The following is a 25,238-nucleotide window of genomic DNA, read 5'->3' as shown; positions in this document are numbered from 1 at the left end:
AGAAACGAGTGCTGGGATCATAATACCGCAACCAGATATCTATCCAACCTCCTCTTGAAGACCCCCAAGGTAGGGGAGAGGACCACCTCCCTTGGGAGCCCATTCCAGAGCCTGGCAGTCCTAACCATAAAGTAATGCCTCCTGATATCAAGTCTAAACTTGCTCTCAATCTATTTGTGGCTGTTTATTCCTTGTTATAGTGCCTCACCTATTTTCTGCTGGTCCCCCCTGGTGAGTTTATAGACGGCCACCAGTTCCCCTCTCAGTCTTCTCTTGCGTTGGCTGAATAGATTCAGGCCCTTTTAGTTCATCTTTGTAGGGCCTGGCCTGCTGCCGCCTGACCATGTGAGTAGCCTTCCTGTGGACCCCCTCAAGGTTAACCACATCCCTCTTGAAGCGCAGCACCCAGAACTGGACACAGTACCCCAGCTGTGGCCTGACCAGCACTTCTGTTTAGCTTAAAAGAAACTTCCATCTCTCCTTTGTAGAATCTGTTTTTTCTACTGTTTTTGATTATCTAAACAAAACAAACTAGTCCCCAGTTAATGATGCAGTTTGTCATTATATTGTTGATGTAAACAAAGTACTGCTTGTGTGCTTTTGCACATTGTTGTTACCGCATCAAACGTTAATGGTATCTAACCTGCTAATAAAAATGAGGTAACTGTAAAGTGATCATGGGCCAAGAGCTGAAGAAAATGTTTAAGGGAACTAGGGCTTGTATTTGGGCCCCCTTTTAGACTGCAGTGCTCTTATTAAAGAGACAATCTCTAAATACATCAGCTATCTCCATTATGTGTTTTAACAGAGTAAATTTATCAGTGTGCCTCTTAATTTTATATGGTCCTATTTAGTGCTTCTTGGATAATAATGTAACAATGTAAATAAGCAAAATGATAACTGCTTTGGGTCATTTGTCTTATTGAATCTTGGCTCAGAAAATGGTAACGATTATTTTCATCACTACAAGTTGGCTTTCCATGTCTTGTTATTAAGCTCCATTTGTCATGACTTACAGGTTTCCCTCAATTTATTCAGGTTCTTTATATATGAATTCGCTTTTATGCAATGACCCTTTTTATACCCAAAACTTGTTATATGTGAGGTAAATTCACTCTTATGCGATTGGCACAGGTGCCCCACCCAAAGCAGGTAAGTGGGGAGAGGAAAGGGCTGTGGGGCCATGGCCCTGCTCACCTGAGCCCCTGCTACCGCTGCTCTGGGAGCGGCTGATGCCAGCTGCCTGCAGCTGCTGGGCTGCGTTGTGCCCCAACCCCCCCGGGGCTCCGCTTGTCCCCACTCACCCCAGCTGTGCCGTTCTGTGGTGCAGGCAGGTGCTGTTGGCTGCTCCTGGGTCTGCTGCAGCAGGAGCTGAGGTGAATGGGGACAAGTGGCGCCCCGGGGGGTTTGGGGCATGGTTCAACATAGTGGTTGTAGGCAACTGTTGTCAGCTGCTCCCAGAGCAGCTGTAGCAGGGGCTGGGGTGAGTGGGGAGAAGTGGAGGCCCGGGGCTGCAGCAGGGAGCAAAGCGGAGGGAACTTTAAGTGGGTGCTGAGTGGGGGTAGGGCACAGCTCTTGCTGGTATGTGCACCTCAGGAGGGCTGGGGGGGCTGCACCGGGCTCCCCCCGAGGAGCGCATGCCCTGGATCTGTATGCAGGACAAGAGTAGGCTGCTTCTCTGAGCTAGGGCTGGCAGTGGCACCAGGCTCTTCCTGGTGCTTGGTGACAGCGCTGGAAGGGCAGGTTGTGGGGGCTATGCTGAATTTTGGGGTGGCAGCAGCACCCCGCCCCCAGCTCCACCGTCTGCCCTGAGCACTGGGAAGAGCCTGGTGATGCCACTGGCCCCAGCCTGCAGCAGCAACCTGCTCTCATCCTGTGTGCAGATCTGAGGGCACGTGCCCCCTAGGAAGAGCCTGGCGCAGCCCCGCAGCCCTTGTGGGATGCATGTAGTAGCAAGAGATGCGCCCCCTGCCCACACCCCACACCCACTGACAGTTCCCTCTGCTTTGCTCTCTGCTGCAGCTCCTCTGGGAGTGGCTGACAGGCTGCACCGCACCCCACCTGTCTGTCCCTTCCCTAGTCCCAGCTTTACTCCCTCCCTCTCTCACTGCCGTGGGAACGTATCCCTATTTCTTACATTGTAAACTGGGTTTCCTTTATGCAGATTCAATTTATGTGCAGTTTTCAAGGAACGCGTGTACCTCATAAATCGAGGGAAACCTGTAATTGTAATCCTCTAATGCACAAAGTAAAAGTAGGAGTTCAGCTCTGTGCCACCTTGTACTTTTTAAAATGTCTCCAGTTAACATTTAAAATAAAAATATCACATAGTTTGTTAACTATTTAAATATTATCAACATTTGTTCTTAAGTGAACATGCTTCTTTTAGCACAATAGCCTAACATTTCCCATGCTCAGAAACGCTTCTGTAAACTGGAATGGGTATTGGTGTGCAAGATATCCTGATTCTGGTGGTAAATGTGGACATTGTGTCCACTGATATTGATAGGAGAGGTGAATGCAGATTTTGGTCAGAGTTTTCTGCTAACTGCTTAATTGCCTTTTTTGCCTTAGAACTATTGTAAGGATTAATATTACAAAATTGCATGTTTTGAGAAATAAGCCAAACTCTAGTAGACAGGGGTTAGGAAATCTTTTTCTTGCAGACTGATTAGCCCAGTTTGTCCACCAATAAGTTTCTTGAACCTTCTTTGCAAGTATCTGGAACTGTTAGCCATAAGAAACAAGATACTGATACTGGTGGACCAGCGGCAGGTCTAGTCAGGTAGTTCCTGTGTTCCTTTTAGAGTGTAAGATAAAGAAAAATTTTCGAGGCACAGCTAATGAAGTTTCATCATTTCCTGGTGTAAGATGACTACCTACAGTAATCTTGATTTTTCTTTGTCTGGTGTAATTTTAAGCAACGGAAATAATGTGAGTTTCACCAGTTCCCTCAGGAGACTCATTAGCTAATTGTTAGATCTCATTGGTAGGATACCTGCTTTCCAGCCTCATTTTTTCCTTTTGTTTAATTTTATCCCACTGATTTTACCTGTTCCTCTGCCTGTTGCATATTTACACTCTTCAAATACATATAGATGATGGTCTAATCCCAATTTCTTTGTTTAATCAAGATATAACTATTTACTTTTTTTAATAGAATACAAATAGTAGGTATGGAAGCAAGTTAAAAAATTATGCAGAAAGGGTAGGAGCTATTAAAACCATTAATGTCTGCAGATCCATTCTTTTTGTTATCATTAACTTTATATTAACTGATTCTTGCTTCAGAATATATGAATACATGTGCAAAATCAAACACTCAAAAGATAAGAATTCAACACAACCCAAATTAATTATAGTGTGTCCTAACTTTTCAGTACTTGACTTTTGAAATCTTACTGTTCTTCTAGTCAATTACACAAAATGGTTATTTTTAAAAAGCAAAGTGAAAAAACATACGCCATTAATGGAGTTGGAATCTTTAGCTCTACCACACAGGCTTCTGCCACTGGAGCTAACAGAGTAACTGATGGCAATAGTAAGTTGTTGTGCTCTTTATATGGTCCCAGGATCAGAGGGGGATGGGAAACTTCCTGGGTTTCATTCTCCTTAAACAGCCAGTCTCAGTCTCCACTACATGGCTTCTTGTCCCACTGTCATGAGCAACTGGTGCTTCCCGAGTCTGGAGGGGGCACCAGATCACCGAGGGGGGGTCCCAGTGCCCAATTGGGGGTGGGCAGGGGTCCCCCAGCAGTTGATCGCCCAGCGTGGAACCACCAATGGCGAAACTGGTGAAACCGAAAGTGCATTTCTGCTGGCACTTCCAGTTTTGTAGCTGGCACTTCCAGGGGTTGCATGGCCAATCTCAGGGGGTGCACGTGTGCCCCATATGTATCGCCGATGCCCACCATACTCCTGTGACATTTTTTCAGGGCTGGCTCTTGCCTCCTTTGCATTTGGATCAGGCAGCTCTCTTCGCGCTTCAGCTGAGGGGCTGGTGGTTCTTGATGACATCGAAGGAGACATTCTCTGCTTTTTGTTTTGTCGTGCAAGAACCAAGTCCTGACTTGCAGTCATCCAGACCAAGTCTTGCTCAGTTGGACAGGAGCCTATATGCAATGTTTGCTGATTTAAGTCTCAAAACTTCTACAGGTTTCTGATGAACATGTGAGCTGCATTTTTTTTTAATGCTTGTAATTTAACTATAGCTGGACTGATTGTTTTCACCAGCAGTCAAAGGCATGTTCCTGATGCAGGCTATCTTTATGAACGTTCAGAACCGTGCTTCAAAGTATGGGGATGCCATAACTTATAAAGAAAAGATTGCAGGAATGTTTTAATGCAGGCAAGCCACTATACTTTCCCCTGACCTTAATCTTGGGAATGACTGAACTATTTCAGCAAACTGTGTCTCTTTGCTCTCTTTCCCTCCCCCTCCCCCTTCCTCTGCCAGTCACCTCTCCTCCCTGCAAAAAAAAACAAAAACCAAAAAGTCAGCCTGAGGCAGAGAACTGGTATGGGTAATTTCAGTCTGTTGTTAATGTTTGGCAAAGCTTTACATGACTTAAACTGGTCTTTAAAATGGGAGGTGCTTGGCAACTGTGATAATGGGTAGGGTTGGTAACAACACCTTATAAAGCAGATTTGGCTCTGAGAAATTCTTGTTTAAAGCTTGTAGCCTTCATTGGAATAAGAAATAAACTGTGTTGCATTGTTCAGCATAAATGGCACAATAGTTATGCATGTTTAACTTTTTCTATAATTTAAATCTAAATTTAACCACATGAAAAGAATATCAGATGTCAAAAAAATTCTGCTGGCAAGGGGAAAATTTTGTAACCCAAAGAATGTATTCTCATTTGGTACTAAATTACCCAGAAGCAATTACTAATGAGCTATCTCTCTTGTACCCAAAAGGAGTTTGCCCTTACAAAAACAGAAGAGAGTGATTTAAAAGAAGAGAAGGGGAAAGAGTCAGTAACTGAGGATGATGCTGATGCTGAAGACTTAGAAGTGTTTTATCCAACAAATTGGTGGCAAACAGTCCATCCAGGTAATACTGCTGGTTAATTATAATGTACCTGTGAAACCATATCTTGCTCCTCTGACAAAAATGAAGCAGAAATCGCGGTTCGTTTCTTTTGGAAGCTCGCGAATAATAATTCCTCAGGCACACATTTTTAGCAGCTCCAAAGATGTATTTGCAATACGCTCTGCCATCCCCAACACTAATCTCCTTTCCTCCGGGGTCAGGAGGGTCTGGAGCATCATCTGGACATCAGCCCAAGTGGGTCGATGAGTCTGCCCAATAGATTGAAACAGGTCCCTCATCTTTTCAGGGTCTTCGCGAAAAGAGGGGCTCTGATTCTTCCAGTTAAATAAATCTGAAGTACTAAATGGGGTGTAGACAAAAGTTGCATTGCCCCCCTCTCCAATAACCTCTCGCATCGGGCAGTTCAGCACCGGCTGTGACTCTACAGGCTTGCGCAAATAATAGCCCTTATTCCTTGATTCAGATGGGGCACTTGGCTGAGGCTCACACTCTAAATCATTAGGTATGCTTTGATACGCCGGTGGTGGTCTCCCTAAGGGAGGGGGTGGTGGTGCAAAGGGACTGGATCCCGAGGAGGTGTTTGACTCATCTTCGCTACCTGACAGGGCAACCGGAGCGCGGGTCCGATACTCAGCCAATTCAGAATTCCCCCCCCCATTAGATTCAGGGAGTACAGGCGGTCCTCCTCGAGTCTTTTCTTTAACAACCATCACATGAGACTTTACCAAGTAATTCTTAATCCAAGGTGGCTGATTTTGAACCACCCACAACCAACAATCAATATAAGGAAACTGATTCCAATACCCATTCTGCATAACTATTTCATGGATAGCTATCACTTCTTCTACCACTAAGGATCCTTTCGGGGTCCAGTGGACCCCAAATGTTGGCCACTCGAGTTGACAAAACTTAATTAAATCACCCTTTTTCATTTTTACTCCGTAATCGGCCGGCTTTGCGAACTTATTGAAATGACACAACATGTATTTTAAGGGCGTATCCGAAATTTCTACACGGGAGCGACCTGTACCCATTTGCCCACAAATGTGCACCCAAGGCACACCAAATACCAAAAGATCCTTACAACAGATGGTTTACCATGAGAGCTGAGCCTAGAATTCCTCAGCAAACATGCACACCTTTTTGCTTTGGATCCAGAACCAAATTGGGCAAAGGGAATTCATATACTCACTCAGATACCCCAGAGATCTCGATCAAAATATCGAAATGTGTACCTGGCGATTCCAGAAACTAAGAATTTGCCCAGGAGCTTTTAACGTCCTGAATATCCCGACTCACGTCTCAGACTCCAGGGGCGAGCCCAAAAAGTCGGCTCGGTGCGCACTCCCCGTGATGCCGGAGGCGATTTGTCGATGGATTTCGGGGTCGTCCAAAAGGGTCCCATCCGGGTCGCCAAAATTGAAGCAGAAATCGCGGTTCGTTTCTTTTGGAAGCTCGCGAATAATAATTCCTCAGGCACACATTTTTAGCAGCACCAAAGATGTATTTGCAAATAGGGTCAGAGCAGAGACAGAAAATCTCAGATTACTCTGAACCACCGAGGAAACCCCAAACCGGAGCTTATATACCCTCTCTCCTGAGCACATGGGCAGAAACAGGAATTCTTACAACATTTTCCGGTTCATACAAACATATATGTTAATGACGTCACGTCATACATCCCATGTGCATTATAATTAACTATTTAAGTATGCGGTGCGGGTAGGCTTATATGCATCAGCTAATTACGCATGCCCAGAAAGCCCTCTAGGTTACCAAAGGTTGAAAATCCCCCCTCCCCCCCCCCCGCCCAAGGAGTTAGTTGATTGAATTACAGTGTCTGTATCCTTCATGTGGATTGTCAGGGGAGTGTGATTTAGCATAGAAAGGCTGACAGATTGGTCAATACAGTAGAAGGGAGTGTTACTTTTTAGCACAATGGGTTTTTGATAGTGTTTCCCTTTATCAGATATGAGGCAGAAACTGCAGACCGTGCAGTTTCAATGACACTCTATATTCATTATGCATTCCTAATAATAATATTTCTAACAAAAATTTCATAGAAACTAAAAAATTTCATAGAATCCAACTTCGTTTTTGGGCTTCAAACAGAGAGGTCTCTTGTAGACAGCCCCAGTTAAGGTGAGAAGATCACTACAAAATCAGTTTTCAATGGGAACTGCTGCTGAAGCACTTCCAGTTCACCGAAACAAACTTAACGGACTGTCAGTTAAGTAGATAGGTGGTGATGTGCCTCTATCACTCGTTTAGGAGCCCTTTCTTTTTTTGCGCACTTGTCAAGAGACAGATTTTATAATATTCATTGGCACGCACTGTTCTGGTATCCTGTGCTCTTTTGTGGCTTTTTTAAATATTACTTGGTAGCAAACTTGTCTTTTAGAGTAGTAATGTCACCTTGCACAGTTTTTTTTTTTTTGAAGAGTTTCTAATGCATTTGTAGTTGAAGTTCAGTTTGAGACTCTCTTATATCTGAAACTTCTGTTCTAGGGGGAAAAAAAAGGCATCTTGCTTAATTCTGGTATGCATCTTATCTTGAGTGAGCTTTAAAAAAGATTCTTCCTGAATTTTCCATAAAACTCATCTGAATCTTCCAGGATGCTGGAGTTGTCATATTGTAACAGTCTGAGTCATTTTACACATGCAGGAGTGGTTTCACAGCTAGCAAATCTACAATAACAACCAGTGGATTTCCACAGAGTAAAAAGAATTTAAAAAACATAAATTAGCCTATTTTTATGCTGGATGCCATTTGTGGCTGTGAGCAGGTATGTACCTCCATCCCACTGCCATGCTGGAATTCCACTGACCTCTGTCTCATCCTCCCATTCATCTGCCATGCCTTGATGGTAAAATTTATATTTGGGAGGATGGATGATTCTTTCAGTGAAGTTCAGTCTGACAGGGTCACTGGTCTTCTGTATGGCTACACCTCCCCTACACCCTGCCCATTTCCTCTTGGGTTGATGGTAAATACTCCCCGTTGATCTGGAATGGGGGATGCCTAGTAAAGTCCCTTCTTAGGTTCCGCTGAGCTCTTTAACCCACAGCTCCTTGGCCGCCTCTTTTTCTGGCTGAATCTCTCCTTGAGTTGGATATCAGGTTATCCCTGTGGACGCCCTCTCTCCTTTCTTTCTCTTTGTCATTGTCCCTGTGCCTTCCTTCGTGGGATTCAGTTTCTGTAATTATACGTGGATCAACTTAACTCTTTTCTGTCTCTTCCTGGCCTTACTTCAGGCCTTACAAACTTAATTGCTTTGAAGACCCCAGGTGTAGGATATAGAGTCCTGCTTAACCATAAATCAAACCCATGTGGAATCCTTCTCTCCAGCTCTCTTTGTTTTCAGAACGAAAGTAAAATCAAAGGGGAATTTCTTATTCTCAGCCTCCAATTCTTCAAATTCCTTCACAAAAAAATGTTCACTATTGTTTCTTCCCAGTTCTGATGGCTTAATTAGGCTGTCACCATCCAGTTTATACCCTGCTCTCCTTCTCCTTGGCATGCTGTGTAAATTCCTTCTTTGCTCTGGCTATCTCAATTTCCTCTAGACCCCTGCTTCTCTTGGTGGGTCCACATTTTCCCTCTACCTGGTGGGCCTCTGCCCGCCATCCTATGGGGATATCTCCTATCTAGTTCTGTCTCTAGGGCTTTGCTCACAGTACCCCACCATCTGCTTTTACTTATATTTCTGGGAAGGCATGGGTGAGCCTTGCTCATGACAGTCCAGCTGGCTGGGATCTCTTCTTAAATCTTCACAGCTCCCAGTCTCTCTGGTTGGTTCCTGCTGTGGGGGATACTTAACACCAAGCCTTTCTTTGGCATCTTCTTTTAAACTGCCTGGTTCTCTCTCCAGGGCAGTAGGTGCAGGCTCCCTGGGGTTCACATTCTCATGTCCCCAGGGCCTGCCTGTTTCCCAGGTTTTCCCTGGACCCTCTTCCCCAGCACACGGGGGATGTGCTGCTCACCCAGACCCATCCCAGTAAGCTTCATGCTGGCACTGTCAGCTATGTGGGAGAACAGCAGGGGCTTGGCCCTGGCCCTAGCCCTTGCTACAGTGGCCTGTTGTGATGTGTAGCTGTGGCAGGAATCTCTACTTGGGCACATTTTGGGTGTTAAGTGTTTGGGGTTTTGAGGGGTTTTTTTAGTAAAGATGATAGAGTGGCCTAATTTTATATAAAGATTTTATGCTTATTCTTTCAGGAGTCTTTTTGTTGCATGTATAGTAATAATATCAGCATCAACTGAGGGGGGAATATATTCCTTAGAATATAGATGCCAAAACTTTGTCAGCTTGTCAAGAGCGTATGTCTGGTCTTTGCTTTTATTCCTTGATAGGATTTGCTGTTTGCTTTTGTTCACAACCATTAGAAAATTGTAGATGAACTTTGTTTTCTTTGGGTAATTACAAACATTTGGGCAGGTCAAATCAGGTTCAAAATGGCCACCTGATTTAAACTTGGCTCATCCTGGTGCTGTCTCAGTGAGCACCAATCAGTCTCAACCTGTAACTGTACAGAAGTTCCATGAACACAAAATGGTCTAAAAATTGCCAATCCAGGTTTATCATAAAGTGGGTTCTATGTAGTATCAGACTTGCTCAATTTTATGTCAAACCGGTGCATGGATCTTCTGCCCACTTCCTCTGCGTAGCCAAGGGGCTGGAAAAACCCAGCTACTGGCCCAAGCCCCAGGGCTGGTCTTTTCACTCCCCTTCTCCCCCCACACTAGTCTCTCTTTGCATCCCTTCCCCCACCCCCTGCCCGCCAGCCCTCTCAATTGCCATCTCGCACTTTTATCAGCATTCACTAGTGCTGGAGCCAAGTAAGTCCTGGTGGGGGGAGGGGTGGGAGGAATGGAGGTGTAGGTTTGCTGGGGGAGACCCCATCCCACCCAGGAGTTGCATCTGCCCCCCCATGCCACCCACCAGTCTTGCCTGCCTCCCATACTTCCCACAGGTGGTGCCTGCCCCCCCGTACCCCACATGCAGGTTGTGCCAACCTCCAATCCCCCTCCATCCTGCTGTACCCGCAGCCTCCTAGCTAGCCCCCGCATCGTGACTTACCTGATATCGGGCAGCCATTTTGAATCTATTATAACCTCCCCCTAATGCTTTTGAATGTCTGTACTTGGCCATTATGAAAAAAAATTACTAGGGAAAGCAGCCATAATCTGAGTTTGCCTTTTGGACAGAACTTTAAAAAAAACCCAAACAAACAAAAACAAACAAAAAAAAAACCCTCCACTTTTTGGAATACCTGTTTTAAAATCTACCCTCCATGCACATATTTTTGTGTGCAACACCTTCAAAGTTGCACTAATTTTCCTACAAACTTAGTAGGTTATCAGTTCTGTTAGGCCATAAAAATTACCAAAGCAATACAATATAAATATATTTGTGTTTTGATATAGAAGTATTCGGTCATCTTCAAGAAAAATGAGAACAATGTAGCAGGCTACAGAAATAAACTTTCCATATTTATTCTAAATTTCTTTTGAAGTCTTCAAAAGACATTTCTGGGTGAATTTTTCCCCCCACAACTTCACTGTAGATTCAAGCTGAGCTATAATTCGCATATAAACTTGACTGAGATAACACAACCCCAGCTTTTTTATTACAGTACCAGGTCCTTTCCACCAGGCAGGGAGGAAGTGCTTGGATGGAGACAAGCCTTTGTTTAAGAGCATATTCATTTTAGGTAATTATTAGAATTGGCAGAATTAGTGTCAGTAAGTTATTGAACTCCTTTAAGTTTTGGACTCCTTGTGTGTATGTGGAGATGATGCTTTCTCACCTCAGAAGGATGAAATAAAGATAAATTAATTTGTATAAAGTACTTTGAATTTAAAAGAGCTATACTAGCGTTCAGTATTATCAGCAGAAGAATCATTATGGGATTCATTTGTCTTGAGGTTTAACCCTGATATAGCTAAATGATTTTTTTTCCAAATGTAAATCTTTCTATAACATAAATGTCTTGAAAAAGCTCTTACATTTTTCAAAGCTACAGTGTGTATTTATATTCAGTTTTTGTACTAGTATGTATGGAAGTGCTGTTGTATTCCTGTTCAGTATTCAGACTGGCAGGTTCCCACCACCTTTGTTGAAGTAAAATATGTATATACTTGAAGTTATTATAAATGTCATTGCTGTTTTTGTTTAGAAGTGACTTCTTTGTTGCTTGGGTATTTTGTTATGCTTTTATTCTTTAGCAATATCTTATTACGCACATGCAGAAAGAGTTTCTGAAAGCGGGGAGCTTATAAGTATTCACAGCATGCCTTAGGAAAGAATTTCAGATTACAGTTGTAAATGGCTTAAGCATTGGCTCCCTTCAAGTCTTGTCATTACAGATCCCCATTTTTCAGGTGAGTATGTGTCTTTGTTTCTGAGTTAGAACTGTATATTACATAAGTAAGTTTGTTTTATGGCTTCCCCACCCTGAAAAAAAGCCATTCAAAATATTCCAACTATCGCTTTATCCCAATTTTTTTTCTGAATGGAAACACTCTGCATGTGCTGTGTGATCTACTTTGTTAGCAGATTTATTCCTCAAGCCTAAAAAAATGCATGCCTTGTCTGATACGAAGAGCTTGTGCTTTTGCAAGTAGAAGAGGAAGAATACATTCAAGTTGTTAGTTCTAGCTGTCCCGCTCTTTTGTCTCTACTTTTACGTTGATATGGTTTTAGTTACTTACTTTGCCAGCACTTGAGCCTATACGCATTTTTAATCAAACTATTCAGCACATGCTAAAAACGTGCTTGATTTGATGCTGAGTTGGGTGTATGGGACTGCAGGTCTTTTAAAAATGGTCACACCTCTTCATTCTTCTGTTCTGGCTAAACATGCATTTATTCCCACAGCCCTCCATTTTGATGCAATAAACTGTGAAAGCCTCCTGGACAAACACCATTTTAATTAGAAATTGGGATCTTCATTTTATTTGTTAGAGGGGCACAGGATTATTTTACCTCAGTTGTAGTGCTGTTTCTTTGTATTTTTCTTTCTATTCTAAGAAGCCTCTGACTATTGGATTAGGGTACTATAGTTTTTTTTGATATCCTCCACCCTCACCTGTCCGATTTTTTGTTGTAGGGTGTTTCTAGTTCTTTGGTATTTACATCAGACTGGATCACCACTGAGACTGCAACAATGTCATAAGCCTCTCATCTGTCAAATTTCTTCAAATTCCTTTGCCTGATTTTGTGTAAAATAGGGTGTCTCTGTAGAGGAGGTCTGTGGTTGCATAAAGCCTGTTCTATATTTTGATCAAGGTCCTCCATGTACTTCGTGCAAACTAGAGAGAGAGGTAATTAGCTGTGTTAGTCAGACAGGCAGGGCAGGGTGGCACTTCAGAGACTAAGTAGCGAGTGCAAACTGCACCGTATTAGTTGTTTGGCAGAATGCTGGAAGTTCCACCGAGTGTCATTGGGAAGTTGCATGGTCAGCCTTCCATTTTTTTGTCAATTGACAACGAGCCTGCTAGCGGTTACAGAACAGCTTTTGAAACCCCACAGTGTAGTTTAGCACTAGGCATTATATGTATTTTTCTGAATCGAGTTTTAATAGTATGCTGGGCATCTGTGCTTAAAAGCTTAAGAAGCTTGCATCTGAGTGTCTCTTATTTTCTTCATTTCATTTTTGACATCTGAATACATGATGAAGACGATCTATTTTTTTTTTTTAAATGCGTTTTCTCTCTGCAGTTTTGCGTGGTATCTTTAAGAACCTTGTGACAACTTATTATTTAATAGTTAAGAAAACATTTCTCTGCATGGATGCTTATTGTCATGATCTGTTCCATGAATGTCAGTGCTGGTTTTGTATTTTGGGGGTTTTTTTAAGTTTAATTTTCCTTTTCCTCATTCATTTGCAATAGTCCTGTGAGCTGAAAGCCACCTTGAGGGGAGAGGGTGATGCTGTTAGCATACCTAAGGACAGCTTTTTGCCTTTTATTCGTGTTAATGGCATAATTACAGATCATTCTTTTGCCATTTTGGGGTGTTTGAAGCAAGCAAAAACTACTCCTGAATGAAGCTGATACTTAAGAGCTGCTGGGAGGCCAGAAGCAAGGACTTGAATTACCATTATGCTTATGTTTCATTGACCATGATGGCATAAGAACTATCTTGCTTGCAAGATCACCAGACTCATTAATGTTCTGCTCTTTTACTTTCATAATACAGTTTCATACTTGGCAATCTTGGAAAATTGAAAGAGAATGATTTTTCTGCTCTTTTGAGAGGAGCATGAAACTTCACAACTCTGGACAATGCTTATGCTTTACTTTAGAAGAATAATTATCTTGTTTCATTTTTTCAGTCCTGTCAGCTATTTGTTTCCTACTGCTTCCTTCAACATCAGACATGTTGAATGAAAAATTCATAACCTTTGGAAATCAATCAACACTAATTGTCCATTTACATTATTGATCACCTGCTTTCACATTTATTACTGTTAAGATGAGATGTAAACACTTTGTGAATACAGTTGTGTGAAGAGTAGATGTGATAGTCAGCTTTGTATAGATCCATGTTACCAGGTACCTTCTCTAACTTCCAGAAACCTATAGATTCTAGGAAAATACATGTACCTTCCCTGACTCCACTGGCTCAGCTCAAGCCCTCCTTTCTCTTCAATGTCCAGTGACAATTAATTTCACTCTCTAGTCCTGCCCTTCTCTTGAGGAGCTGTTAACTGAAGCTACTACACAGCCCTTTTAGTGTCTGGACAGCTGTATTATGTTGTTTTTCCTCCTTTTCCCTGGGTGGTAGAACAAAAACATTAGTGTTTACTAAGCTGTTAAAAAAGTTTAATTGGCAGATTGGACTGTTTTATTTATCTAGTGTCAAAATCTTTCATTATAACTTTCACGTAAATGCTTTAGCAGTTCAATAATATGCATATTCATATACATGGCACATGCACACATTCTCTTGAATTTTTATCTCTGTTGCTTTAATAGTTTATTTCCAGACTTTAAATAGTTTTATTTTTATGTCATTCCTCAGTGTATGTATGCATGCATGCATGCATAGAGGTAACTTTAACTAAAAGGTAACAATTTTACATCTGTTATGGTCCATATGCTCACCTTTTATTTCTTTATGTAGATGAAGGCACATACTTCCATACTTCTCAAAGATAATTTGTGATCTATGAGGATATGTCTGAAGGGAGGGTTTTTGGTGGGTAGGAGACTAAGGGATGCGTGAAGAAATTCTTTTTTGCTCATCGAGAACCTATATTCAGAACTTGCATTCAGAGACCATGCAAGTGCTGAGGTTCTAGGACTACATTTCCAGTACCTCCAGAGCAACTCATGTGTTGCTTGAAAAGCATCTTTGCAGAGTTTTCAAGGCCCGTCTCTACTGAAGCTCTGTCTAAGTAATTGCACCTCTCTATAGTGTATGTATGATGGTTCTGATGAAAATCTTTTTTGAGCTTCCTGTCCTAAGTTTAAGTCACTTATTGGAAGAATAAATGCCATCAGTTATTTAATTAGGAAAGAAGATGAGAGTTTGTATAGTATAGGAGGCAGGGGGTTTTATGGTATCTTTAATTAGAGTTTGGGCCCAACAATAACCTGACAGTACAGGCTTGGGTTTTTTCAGGTTGTTTGATTGGCAAAGATCAGTGCCCATTCAAGGGGAACTTAAGCATACTTTCTGGTGGCCAAACCAAAGGAAGGCTTCCTTCTGGTTGGTTGGGCAGCATGGTTACCTACTGACCAGGAAGGTTTCTTAGTTTTGATAGTGGTAATAGATGATGGAGTAGACTGTCCTATTTAGGTTTCAAGTCTTGCAACAAAAAATTCCCCATGGCAAGAGCTGAAATAAGCACACGCTATTATATTACATAACATTACGTAGGCACTAGGCCTGTGTGAAGTGGCAAGTATTAGATTTGGATTCAGCCAATTCAGAGGGACAGTGATTCAATTTGGTGATTTGAGTCACTGTCCTGATTTGATTCAGATTCAGAGATTTGGTGGTGATTTCGAAACTCATCCATAGACCTTAATGGGAAACGCTAAAATACCTGTAAGTGTTTTATCCGATTTTGCAAAAAAAATTACAACAGCAGGGATGGTAGCCCCTTCTGAGGGCATGAAGCATGCCAAGTTTCAGGGAGATAAGTGCAGGAGTTTCTGTGATACGGGTCCTCAAACTGTTGAAAGCAAAACTTGTATCACTTGTGTGTGTTAAGGGATGTAGGTTGTAGCCATGTTGGTCTAAGGACATGGGCAGACAAGGTCCTTTGGGTCAATCTGATATCTTTTATTAGACCAACTGAATAGTTGGAGAAATATATCTTAGTAAGCTTTTGGGTTTAAAAACCCATTGTCAGGCTGAGGAAGCATCTGCATTTGGGGGGGGGTGTGTGCGTGCTCTTCCTGGATGGAATGAATAGTAAAGAAGCCAGAGGCTGGTATGCATGCAAGAAAGCCAGTCAGTGAACATGTAAATTGAGGCATCAGGGGGTAAGAGACAGGCTGGGAAGTGGGGGAGGGGGATGTAGCAGGTAAAAGTGGAGAGGTACCTGGGGAGTCAGATGTCAGGCAGGTTATAGTGTGTCATAAATCCAATGTCTATATTGAGTCCATGAGTTTTTTTGTATCTAGAAGGTTGATGAAGTGAAGTTCATAGGCTCATCTGTGAAAAGTGTTTTGTAAATTCAAACAAGCACTGAACCTTGGTAGCCTCATCACCAGAAGCAAACTTCCTCCAGCCCAAAACACACTGAATAGATCCAGACCATGCCAAGACAGAAAATGCAAAAGCTGCCAACATATCTTCAGTACCCCCACAATTACTACACCCCACAACAGAGCCATCAGCATCCCTGCATCATACAGCTGCACCTCCAGAAATGTAAAATATCTCATCCAAGACACCAAATGCCCTGATGAAAAATACATAGGAGAGACCAAACAACAACTGTGCACCAGAATGAATGCACACCGGAAATAGCAGATGCTGCGGGCGGCACGGCCGGGAGCGGAGCTGGGAGCACGGCAGGCACTGCCCCCCATGCACACCGGAAATATATTAAAGACGAGAATACCCAATTACCGGGGGGGGGGGCACATTTCTCACAAGAAAAGCACTCTCTCCAGTCTCTCAGTTCTAATCTTCAAAGGGAACTTACAAATCACTTCTCAGAGACGAGCCTATGAACTTCACTTCATCAACCTCCTGGATACAAAAAAACATGGATTAAATATAGACAATTGGATTTGAGACGTGTTATAACCTGCCTGACATGCAACTCCCCAGATACCTCTCCACTTTTACCTGCTACATCTCCCTTCACCCCTCCTCACTCCCACCAGCCTGTCTCTCACCCCCTGATTTTTGGGTTGGAGCATTTTGACTGCACTTTTATCTACCCAATCTCACAGTGGTAAAACTTGTGTTGTATTGGTGTCCTGCCTGTGCCTGATTGTCATAGTTGCTTGACCTGTAAGGGAGAGTTGGTGGAGGCTGATTGAGCATGCTGGTGTTGTTCCTTCTGTAAGGTATGAAAGCCTTTTTAAGTTCAGCAGGGAGCTAATGATACTCTGATAGAGCTAAACCTCCTAAGGGTTTAGCTTCAAAGGGGTTTCAAACTGTCCTGGCCAGATAGCTCTGTTGTTTATGCATCCATGTCTTGCATTTTTTGCATGAAATAAAGGGGTCAGCCCCTATCTAATTTTGTATTTGCTTGAGTTTTTAAATATTCAGAAACCTAGCTCTCAAAAGATGTGTTCACATTATGGGTATAATTACAGAAGTTGCTCCTGCAAATTTAGATCCCCTGTGATTTTTATTGTCAAGAATGAATCCTTGGGGGTATAAAATACCCTGTACATGTTCCATATTTTAGGCATTTGGCTTCTACAGCTTTGAATATGTTTTAGCCACTGAATGAGCCATGCCTGTTCTTGTAAGAGATCACAGATTTCTTTTTTGAGAAAAGGAGATGTTAGGAGAAGGAGTAGGCTTCTATATGTTGAGCTGCAGGTTCTGCTCAAACTTTCTTATGATAAGTTGGAAAATTACAAGGATTCAGTTACCAAGAACTCTGTGCCACAGCCTGTCATCCAGACAAAAGTGATTTGATGGGAGACAGCATTAGGCTGGTTGGGTATATTTGTAGGTCTTGTATTACACCAATCAGACGGGGATCTTGCCTGTGCCACTAAGTAGGACACATTAAGGACATGTTAAGGTTAGCCAACGCTTTCCAATTGTTTTACTGAAATAATGAATCCATCTGAATCCCTGTAGTTTATTATTGACCCAAACCTAACTCTAAAGTATTTTTGTGCAACTGTCTGAAATATTTATGTTAGTGCCGGCAATAGTCAGACATGAAATACATAGTTAAACCATAAGGATATGTTTAATTTTCATAAAACCTGGTGTGTACAATCAAGGAAATATAAAGTTTAATCCATTTCTTTAGGTCATTGCAGATTTGCATGAAGGTAAATTTAATTTTAAAAGATTCATTTATACTAGATCAAATGCCTTGCTTCCAGGTATTTAAAAAAGGAACTCACTGCCTTATCTACAGGGAATCTATCTTGTGGAATTATCATAATCTGTTGTGGTAGTTGACAGAAAATGTTTCAGGCTAATAATAGCAAATATGAAAACCTGGATAGTCTCAGGGGGCATTGCAGATGTTTAGTGTTCTGAAAAGTAATGGGGTTATGGCCACTAGCTGTCGTCCCTTCTTCTTTTCTCCATACGAGTCCTCATACCAGGTAGTCTACTCACTCAGTTACCTTTCCTTATGCATATGATTTGCTATCCTCTCTGACTTGTGACTATGCACTATTCATACCATCCTTTGTGCTTGAACCAGCCAGTCTCTTGTTCTGTGCAACAAGTGATTTGACCCAAGCTTCTTCATCTTTCTTCTCCAAACTTTGTTCCCCAAAGCTTTGTGTTCTGCTTAGCTTTCCCGCAAGGGCAGTCTCTCCAGTGTGACTCCTCCTGGTCTGCTGCCTAATTCTTTATCCTCAGAGACCCGTGAGCTGCACATGGCTAATGGATTGGCCGTTTTCAGAATGGAACATAACTATTGTAGCACCTCACTGATTCACAGACCATTGCTGAAGACTGAATTTTTTAGATTAGCAATTGGAATGAACAAATTGGGGTTTTTGCTTCATAAAAATACTTGCTTCATCTAATTTTGAAAAGGTTATTATAGTCTTAATTTGTGTTTTTTTTCCCATAATGTTCTGGAAAAATTGTATATTTTTTGCTGTGTGGTCATTTTACTTAGTCTAGGGTTAAGCCTCAGCCTCCTTCATGTCTAATTCAGGATGGTACTGTCAGGGAAGCACTGGTGCTCCAGTTGGGAGGAGCACATTCAGCACAAGAGTATGCCAATAATGGTTCAGTCTGAATGCATCATTGTGACTCACATCCATCATTTTTGTCAAGATTTTCATGTCACAAGCACAGTTGCAAGATTCCTCAGGAATTAGGTGGATTTACAGACAAGTTCTGAAGCCCTTGTTCAGTTTTCACTAGGGCAAAACTCCTTTTTTCATCTTTTCTTTAAAAGATTACTTAAAGCAAACCTTTAAGTTTTGCTTTAAGTAATCTGTATTGCTTTGTTAAAGTGCTTCAAAAAGGCCTTCAAGGTTAACTTGCATGTTTTCCATTGTGCTTGAGTGGAAGAGGAATGCTCAGGAGTGGCCAAGGAGGCTTTTTACTACTTCAGTCCTCTAAGAAATGATGAATTTCTGTTGAACCTCCCTTTGAGCTGGGAGGACTTTTTGGCTCTGGATCACAAAGGTGTTTTGGCAAAGCAAATATTCTGCCACCTGGAATGCACCAGATTGCACCAAAGGAGCAGACAACCTTACATGCACATTTCAGCTTCTTTCTTTCTGCTTTGTGATCAGTTCCTAATGTTGTTATATTTACAGTAGCAGATCATGAGTAAAAAATCCAAAAACATCTTAAACAATTTAGGGTCAGGTTTCCAAAAGGACACTAGCTCCCTTAAATGAGCCATGGCCACTGAAAGTCCACTTAACTAAAATTGTGACCTACAAAAGGCAGTTATAGCTATTTTATATTTTACATCACAGGTGAAGGGAGGAGGTCGTGGCGTCCACCTTTTTATATACTATGCCTGTATAATGCTTAACTCAGTGGTTCAAACCCTCCTCAGTTTGAGGAGGTTCAGAGTCTCATCTTTTTCTTCCTCAGAGTGTACTCAGGCCTGAGCTGTACATCAGATTGGGGAAGGAGTTCTTCCCTTTCCTCCTGTTACAGCTGGGCCGCAGAAAGGAAGGAATTCATTGAGCAGAAGGAGAGAGCACCAAAAGACAAGAACTTGGGATTCCCTCCTCTCAGGTGACTGCTTACCAGAGTCAAATCTAGTTTGTACTCTTTCTTCCTGGCCCCCATGAACCTTGCATTTCCCTTGCTTTGTGCTGGGAAATGGAGCATAAGGGATCTGAGCCTCAGTGGAAAGAACAAGCTTTTTGATTACGCTGTAGAATCCTCTGCTGTGAGCTCTAGAAGGTCTCCAGCGCCTTTATCTCTTCTCCTGTTAAGAACATGGGATAGAAATAGGAGTGAAGAATGGGGATGTCTGAGACAGTCTTATCCTTGTGTAATGATGGCCTTAGCTCTAAATTTCTTAGTCCTGAATTACTTTCTTAGTCCTTGTTTCTATCTCCAGGTAACAATGTACTGCTATTAACAGAGGAACACAATCATCTGTACTCGCAGGTGCCATGCCCAGCTTGCTCTGTGTGCTGGGCAAGGTCAGGCCCTCTATAGAATTTTTTTCCCTTCTGGAATAATGTTGCAGAATTTCATACATGAATCATGAATGTGGACCATGACCTATCGGTGTAATCTAAGAAAAAGCTCAATGCATCTTCAAATTTATCTCTTCCCCTCTTGTACTTTATCCGATTTTTCTCACTAAAATTTCAGTCTGATTTAAGGCTAGTAGTCTGTTCCGCCTCTACTGGGAAAGCAGTTGCTTTTCAGTGCTTTTAAAATTATTCTTTTTGACAACTGATTCAATCTGCATCCAGATTGCCTGCCTTGATTAAATGTTCCTCAGAAGTGAAGTGTCATTTCCCTGCGTAGAAGTATGTTTCCATATAGCCAGTGTCCATAATTACAGAATCATAGAAAATTAGGGTTAGAAGGGACCTTATGAGGTAATCTAGTCCAACCTCCTGCTCAAAGCAGGCCCATCCCCAACTAGATCATCCCAGTCAAGGCTTTGTCTAGCTGGGTCTTAAAAACCTCCAAGGATGGAGGTTCCACCACATCTCTGGGTATCCTGTTCCAGTGTTTTACTACCCTCCTGGTGAGAAAATTCTTCGTAATATCTAACCTAAACTTCCCTTGCTGCAATTTCAGACCATTACTCCTTGTTTGGTCATCTCACCACTGAGAAGAGTCTAGCTCCATCATCTTCTTTCGAACCCCCCTTCAGGTAGTTGAAGGCTAATTATAATTTCTGTCCATTTCTCCATATCTGCATGGCTTTGTGACTATTTGTATTGTGTTGATTAGGTCATGTGTGTGTTTTCAGTACTTACGCCAAAAATATGTAGATCTTGGATCCAATCCTGCAGTTGTTCAGTAGTGGTAAATTAGATTTTTAAAACATGATTTTACATTTGTGCCTTTTGATTATTTCATGAATTTCTTACATTTTTAGGGTTGGAAGGAACCTCAGTAGAACATTTGAGTCTGACCCCCTGCCCTAGGCAGGAAAGAGCGCTGCGGTCAAATGACCCCAGCTAGGTACTTGTTTAGTCTCCTCTTAAAGATCTCTGAGCTAGGGGAGAGCACCACCTCCCTTGGAAGCCCAGTCCAGATTTTGGCAACCCTCACCATATAGACATCTTTCCTAATGTCTAATCTAAATCTGCACTCTATCAGTTTATGGCCATTGTTCCTAGTAATCCCAAGGGGTGCCCTGGTAAACAGTGTTCGCTATTCCTTGCTGTCCCCTTACCCCTCCAATGAATTTGTAGATAGCCACAAGATCCCCTCTCAGCCTCCTTTTGAGGAGGCTGAAGAGATTCAGATCCTTCAACCTCTCCTCATAGGATCTTTACCTGTAGGCGTATAACCATATGAGTAGTCTTCCTCTGAGCCCTCTCAAGGTTATCCACTTCCATCTTGAAGTGCGGTGCCCAGAACTGGACGTAGTACTCCAGCTGCGGGTCTTACCAATGCTGCATAGAGGGGAAGTATCACCTTCTTAGATCTGCTTATGATGCACCTAATGCATACAAGAGTGCAGCTGGCTAAACTTATCACTTTGTCACATTGGCGACTCATGTTAATTTCTGGAGTCAACTATGACTCTGAGATGCCTTTCTGCTGCTGTGCTGCTTAGAAAATCAAGTCCCAGCCTGTAGGTATGTTGGTGATTCTTCCTCCCTAGGTGTAGCACGTTGCACTTATCCTTGTTAAACTGCATCCTATTCTGCTCTGCCCACATTCCCAGCCTACCTGAATCGGCTCCCTGCCCTCCAGCGTGTTTACTTTGCCCCGTAATTTGGTGTCGTCCACAAATTTGGATGGAGTGCTTTTCATATCCTCATCCAAGTCACGGATGAAGATATTGAACAGCGCTGGTCCAAGGACCGAACCTTGGGGAACTCCACTTTCCACGTTTTTCCAGGTCGAAAATGACCCATCCACTACCATCCTCTGTGTGCGCCCCATAAGCCAATTCTCCACCCGTTTAGGAATCTATGCCACAATCGCCTAATTTGTTTATAAGAATGGGATGCGACACTATCAAAGGCTTTTTTAAAATCCAAGTAGATGAAATCTACCTCAACTCTTGCATCTAAGCATTTTGTGTCCTGGTCATAAAAAGAAACAAGGTTAGTCAGGAAGAATCTACCTGCTATGAAACCATGCTGGTGTTGCCCTTCAGCATTATTTTTCCTATTGGGCTCCCACAGATGTGATCTTTAATAATTTTTTCCAGGGTTTTCCCAAGGATAGAGGTGATGCTAACCAGCCTATAGTTACCTGGATCATCCTTTCTCCCTTTCTTGAAAATAGGGGCCACCTTTTTCCAGTCCTCTGGGACCCATCTTGAGTGCTATGAATGCTCAAACAACCTCACCAGTGGTTCTGCAGTGACACTGGCCAATTCCTTCAGCACCCTTAGATGAAGATTGTCCAGGCCTGCTGACTTAAACATGTCCAGCCCTTTCAAATGTCCCTTCACTAGGTTAGCACTAACTGTTGGTGGGTTGGAGTCCCTCTTGTGCCTTTCTGTACCATCTTTGGGAGATATGTCTTTATCCATGTTTAAGAATACATGCAAAGAACTCATTTAGGAGTGCAGCTTTGCCTCTCCTATCTGTTACCAATTGTCCTAGTCTGTTTTGTTACTATGCATCTTCTTTTTGTTCACTATGTATCTAAAGAAAGACTTTTTGTTGTGTCGAATTTTGTAGCCAGCCTGAGTTCCATTTCTGCTTTGGCCTTCCTTAACTGATTCCCTGCAAGTGTAAGCCAAGCAGGTATACTCTTCCTTGATGGTTACCCGCTGCTTTCACAGTCTGTATGACTCTTTTCCTCCCTAGGCTCTCCTGGATTTCCCTGTTCAGCCAAAAGGTTTCTTAGCTCTTTTGCCTCCCTTTGTATGCACTGGGATGGTCCCCTTTTGTGCCTGAAGGATCATTCCCCTGAAGAATGCCCACCTTTCCTGAACTCCCACCTTACCAGTGTTCTTGCCCTTCAATGCCTCACTTACTAATCCCCTGAGCTCATCAAAGTTAGTCTTTCTGAAGTCTAGCACTTCTGCCCTACTAGTTATCTTTCCTACCTTTTCACTGGATAGTGAATTCTAACAATTGGTGGCTCTGTTAGGGCTGTGTGAAGCTTCGGTTCCTGATTCGATTTGGCGGAGATTTGGTCCGATTTGGTGGCCGAATGTCCAAATCCGAATTGAATTGGAGGACCCTTTAATTTCTCTGAATCAAAATAGAACCATCTGAATCGATTTGGAGATTCACACATAAGGACAGCTTTACATGTTTTTTCTACGTACCTCTAGGTAGCAGGTGGCTCATGAGTGCTGCAATGCTGGGGCACATGGAGTGTCCCACAGAAGCATGGGGGGCTCCCCAGCGTGCTCAACAGCAGACCTAGAAGTGGACCAGAAGCACTTCCAGTCCACTTTTGGGTCTGCTGGGGAGCATATGGGGCTCAGTCCCGGCTCAGTGACTGGTGCCTCCTGGGTCTGGAGGGACACTCAGGGTCCCCCTGCAGCCAATCGCTGGGCAAGTGGGGCCCTCAACACGCTCCCTGGCCAAAGTGCTTCCCGTCCACTACTGGGTTCACTGCCGAGCACAGGGAGGGCCCTCCCGCACTCTTGTGGTATGCTCCATGCGCTCCAGCATCATGGCAATTGTAAGCTGCCCCTGCTACCTCAAGATATGTAGAAAAAGCTTTTAAAACTGTCTATGTTCAAATCACTGATTCTCTGAAACAGCATCGAATCTTCAAATTCAGATTTGGCTGAATCGAATTGGGGACAGAGATCCAAATCGACAAATCAAATCACTATTCCTGATTTGGGCTGAATCCAAATTGAATGGGGCCCACTTCACACACCCCTAGTCACTATCCCCTAGGTTACCCTCTATCTTCAGATCACCCACCAGGTCATCATCCCCTGTAGCAAGCACTAAGTCCACTAAGGCATTTTCCCTAGTGGGATCATATACCTCCTGCATTAGATGAAGGTCCTGTATGCTGGTTAAGAACCTATGTGAATGGGCAGATCTAGCTGATTGCTGCTCTCAGCAAATGTCAGGGTAGTTTAGGTCACCCATGACAACCATGTCCCTTGAGTGTACTGCCTCTGAGAGCTGCCTCAAGAATTCCAGGTCTAACTCATCCTCCTGGTGTGATGGTTTGTAATAGACCCACACTACGAAGTCTCTTTCCCTTCGACCCCCTTGTATTCTGACCCACAGTACCTCAATTTGCCCCTCATCTGATCCCATCTCGATTATTGATGACATATATTGCTCCTTAACATAGAGAGCAATGCCTACCCCCTTTTTCCCTACTCTATCTTGTCTGTACAGCCTATAGCTCTCAATGCCTACTGCCCAATCGTGGGTAGGGTCCTACCAGGTTTTTGTTAACCCAACCAGGTCAAAATCTTTGTTTGCAAGCAGTAGTATGATGAGTTCCTCCTGCTTCTTCCCTATGCTCCTAGCATTAGTATAGAGACACCTAAGATCCCTGATGGGTTCCTTTGGTACCCCACTGTCCTCATGCCTAATGGGCCCCTTGGTACTTACGTGGACTGTTCCAGCATGTGGCTTGTGCTTCATTGATCCTAGGTTCACTCTGTCTTCAGCATCCCTGTCCCCCGACAAACCTAGTTTAGAGCCCTGTGTAGGAGATCGGCCAACCTGCAAGAGAACAGATGCTTACCTTTTGAAGAAAGATGTAGACCATCACATCCCAGCGTGCCCCTTTCATAGAAGTGAGGATCGTGGTTGAAGAAGCCAAAACCTGCACTATGGCACCAGCTCTGGTGCTGTAAGTTGACCTCTCCAATGCAGCTGCTGTGATGCTGGCCATGACTGCTGACCAGGAGGATAGATGAGAAGACCACCTGCACCCCTGAACTCCTAAGCCTGGCTCCTAGAGCCATGTAGTCACTCATTACCCAGTCTGTACTACTCCAGGCCGCATCATTTGTACCCACATGGATGAGGAACGTGGGATAGTAGTCGGAGGGCCAGATGAGGTCAGGAATCCTTGTGGAGACTTTCTAAATCCATGCTCTTGGCAAGCAGCATTCCCCTCCCCCCCCCCAATACCATGGGATCCGGGCGACAGATGACTCCCTCCATTTCTCTCAGGAGGGTGGACTTCAGTGAGCTAAGTTCCCTCACCTGCCCCTCCAGGGCCTCAAGCACATGTGGGACAGGTGAGGGGATCCCTGGTACCCCTGGCCCCTCCAGGCCCCAGAGGTCCTGCCAGGTAATCCCCGCAGACAGGGGGCCAGGGTGCTGCCAACCCCTCACAAGGGCTTTGTCTGGATGGAGGCCTCAGAGGAGCCCTGGGTAGGAGGCAGCGCCAGGACAGGCTCCTTGGCTGCATGCCGTGTCTTTACTATGATTTAAGAC

The 25,238-nt window shown here is 43.3% G+C and overlaps 1 protein-coding gene across 1 annotated transcript in view; it reads left to right on the top strand.

Annotated features, from left to right (window-relative positions):
• The window catches only part of SIL1 (SIL1 nucleotide exchange factor), a 241,124-nt gene that overhangs the window by 68,343 nt on the left and 147,543 nt on the right, over nt 1–25,238 (top strand). The window contains exon 3 of the mRNA XM_090065163.1: nt 4,921–5,056. Within this exon, the coding sequence (XP_089921289.1) occupies nt 4,921–5,056 (136 nt within the window). The remainder of the gene's footprint in view (nt 1–4,920; nt 5,057–25,238) is intronic.

Source organism: Crocodylus siamensis, chromosome 10 (assembly GCF_052110815.1).
Source record: "Crocodylus siamensis isolate JL-2025a chromosome 10, ASM5211081v1, whole genome shotgun sequence".
In the NCBI taxonomy this organism is placed as follows: Eukaryota; Metazoa; Chordata; order Crocodylia; family Crocodylidae; genus Crocodylus; species Crocodylus siamensis.
Note: the sequence above shows the minus strand (reverse complement) of the source record. Positions and strands in the feature narration are given on the sequence as shown.